The sequence below is a fragment of the Salvelinus namaycush genome, chromosome 35, assembly GCF_016432855.1.
Source record: "Salvelinus namaycush isolate Seneca chromosome 35, SaNama_1.0, whole genome shotgun sequence".
In the NCBI taxonomy this organism is placed as follows: Eukaryota; Metazoa; Chordata; class Actinopteri; order Salmoniformes; family Salmonidae; genus Salvelinus; species Salvelinus namaycush.
The window spans coordinates 27,967,494-27,969,468 of NC_052341.1; the positions used below are offsets into that span (position 1 = coordinate 27,967,494).

Here is a 1,975-nt window from a genome sequence, read left to right on the forward strand (position 1 = left end):
ATGACTACAGCGGGGATGGATCTGCGTTTGCTGAGAGCGCCCCAAACAACCATCGCAATTTTGCCAACTCTGAGCTTCACGGAAAATGACACCAGCTGCGGGGAGCAGATTCTTAGCCACGGGAATGTGGAGAAGGTGCTTATTGGAGGAGTTCTCACTGTGCTCACTTTGTTCACTATTTGCGGGAACTTACTTGTGGTGATATCTGTGTGCTTTGTGAAGAAGCTGAAACAGCCCTCCAATTATCTAATTGTCTCTCTGGCCGTGGCAGACCTGTCCATAGCGGTGGCGGTGATGCCCTTTGTCAGCATCACGGACCTCATCGGTGGGCAGTGGATCTTCGGACAGGTGTTCTGCAACGTTTTCATTGCCATGGACGTGATGTGTTGCACTGCTTCGATCATGACCCTGTGTGTAATAAGCATAGACAGGTGAGTCAAGATGCCGTCCCTAATGATAAACCAACAAATCTTTCATTATTGCAAATGTTTTTGTTTTTTTCCCAAAACCATTATCTATGCAGGTTAGTCTAATTTATAAAAAAATATATATGTCAACAGCAATTAACACCAAAGTACTTGCGTACATTTTTTTATTCTACCATTGATGAATAATTAAGAATGGATTATCATATGTATACCCAACCCTATACCAGGGATGGCCAACCCTCCTCCTCGAGAGTCACTGGGGTGTGCAGGGTTTTACTCTAAGCCTGCTTTAACACACCTGCTTCTAATGAGCTGCTCATCAGGATCTTGATTAGCAGAATCAGGTGTGTTAAAGCAGGGCTGTAGCAAAAGCCTGCACAGCAGCTCTCCAGGAAGACAGTTGGACACCTCTTGATCTATACTATCCTGTGTGTGCTATATTTCAATCACATTACTTTCATCAGAGACTTCACAATATTTTTAACTAATCTCTTTGCTGTCACAGGTACCTAGGCATAACGAAACCCTTGACCTACCCTGTGCGACAGAGTGGGAGATGCATGGCCAAAATAGTTCTGTCTGTGTGGCTGCTGTCTGCTTCCATCACCCTGCCCCCGTTGTTCGGCTGGGCCCAGAACGTCAACGATGACAAGGTGTGTCTGATCACCCAAGACGTGGGCTACACCATCTACTCCACCGCCGTTGCATTCTACATCCCCATGTCGGTGATGTTGATGATGTACTACCGCATCTACCGAGCAGCCAAGGTGAGCGCCGCCAAGCACACCATCCAAGGCTTCCCCAAGGCGGAGGACGAGCGCAACAGTGTTGACTGCGTGGCAGCGGCCCTGAAACTCCAGAAGGAGGTGGAGGAGTGTGCCAGTTTCTCTCGTCTGCTGAAGAACGACAGGAAAAACATCTCCATCTTCAAGCGGGAGCAGAAGGCGGCCGCCACGTTGGGGATCGTTGTGGGGGCCTTCTCTGTCTGCTGGCTGCCCTTCTTCCTGATGTCCACGGCCAGGCCCTTCATCTGTGGGGTAGAGTGTAGCTGCGTTCCCCTCTGGGTGGAACGGTTTCTCCTCTGGCTGGGCTACGCCAACTCCCTCATCAACCCATTCATCTATGCCTTCTTCAACAGGGACCTGAGGACCACCTACCGTAACATCTTGCTCTGCAGGTACAGGAACATTAACCGCAAACTCTCCGCCGCCAGCATGCACAAGGCCATCAAACTGGCTGAGAGACCAGATCTGGAGATCTAGAACAGTGTTTCTTAAACTTCTCTAACACTTTGCTACACAAGGACCGGCAAACTATGGTTTAGATCAGGGTGCCAAACATACGACTGCGGTCTGTGGGTGGTTTGAGTAAAAAAACAACCTCAATGTAGTGATAATGGACCTACATTTTTACAGTCTCTTCACTCTGTCCATCTTGTTAACAATCCTCAAAACGAAAGCCTAACAGTCAGGGAGCAACAGTCAGGGAGCATCAAAATTACAAAAATGAGGCGCAAAATGAGTTTGACAACCCTGGTTTAAATGAAA

The 1,975-nt window shown here is 48.3% G+C and overlaps 1 protein-coding gene across 1 annotated transcript; it reads left to right on the plus strand.

Annotated features, from left to right (window-relative positions):
- Positions 1-1,690, plus strand: LOC120029673 (5-hydroxytryptamine receptor 7-like). Its single transcript, XM_038974950.1, has 2 exons — positions 1-431; positions 934-1,690. Exons 1-2 carry the CDS (start codon positions 1-3, stop codon positions 1,688-1,690), a joined length of 1,188 nt encoding a protein of 395 aa, XP_038830878.1.
- Positions 1,691-1,975: the final 285 nt, after the last annotated feature.

Excerpts from the sequence above, each read along its gene's own strand:
- LOC120029673 (XM_038974950.1), top strand. The coding sequence starts at position 1 with ATGACTACAGCGGGGATGGATCTGCGTTTGCTGAGAGCGCCCCAAACA. Across the intron at positions 432-933 it reads TGTGTAATAAGCATAGACAG|GTACCTAGGCATAACGAAAC; the intron begins GTGAGTCAAGAT and ends TTGCTGTCACAG.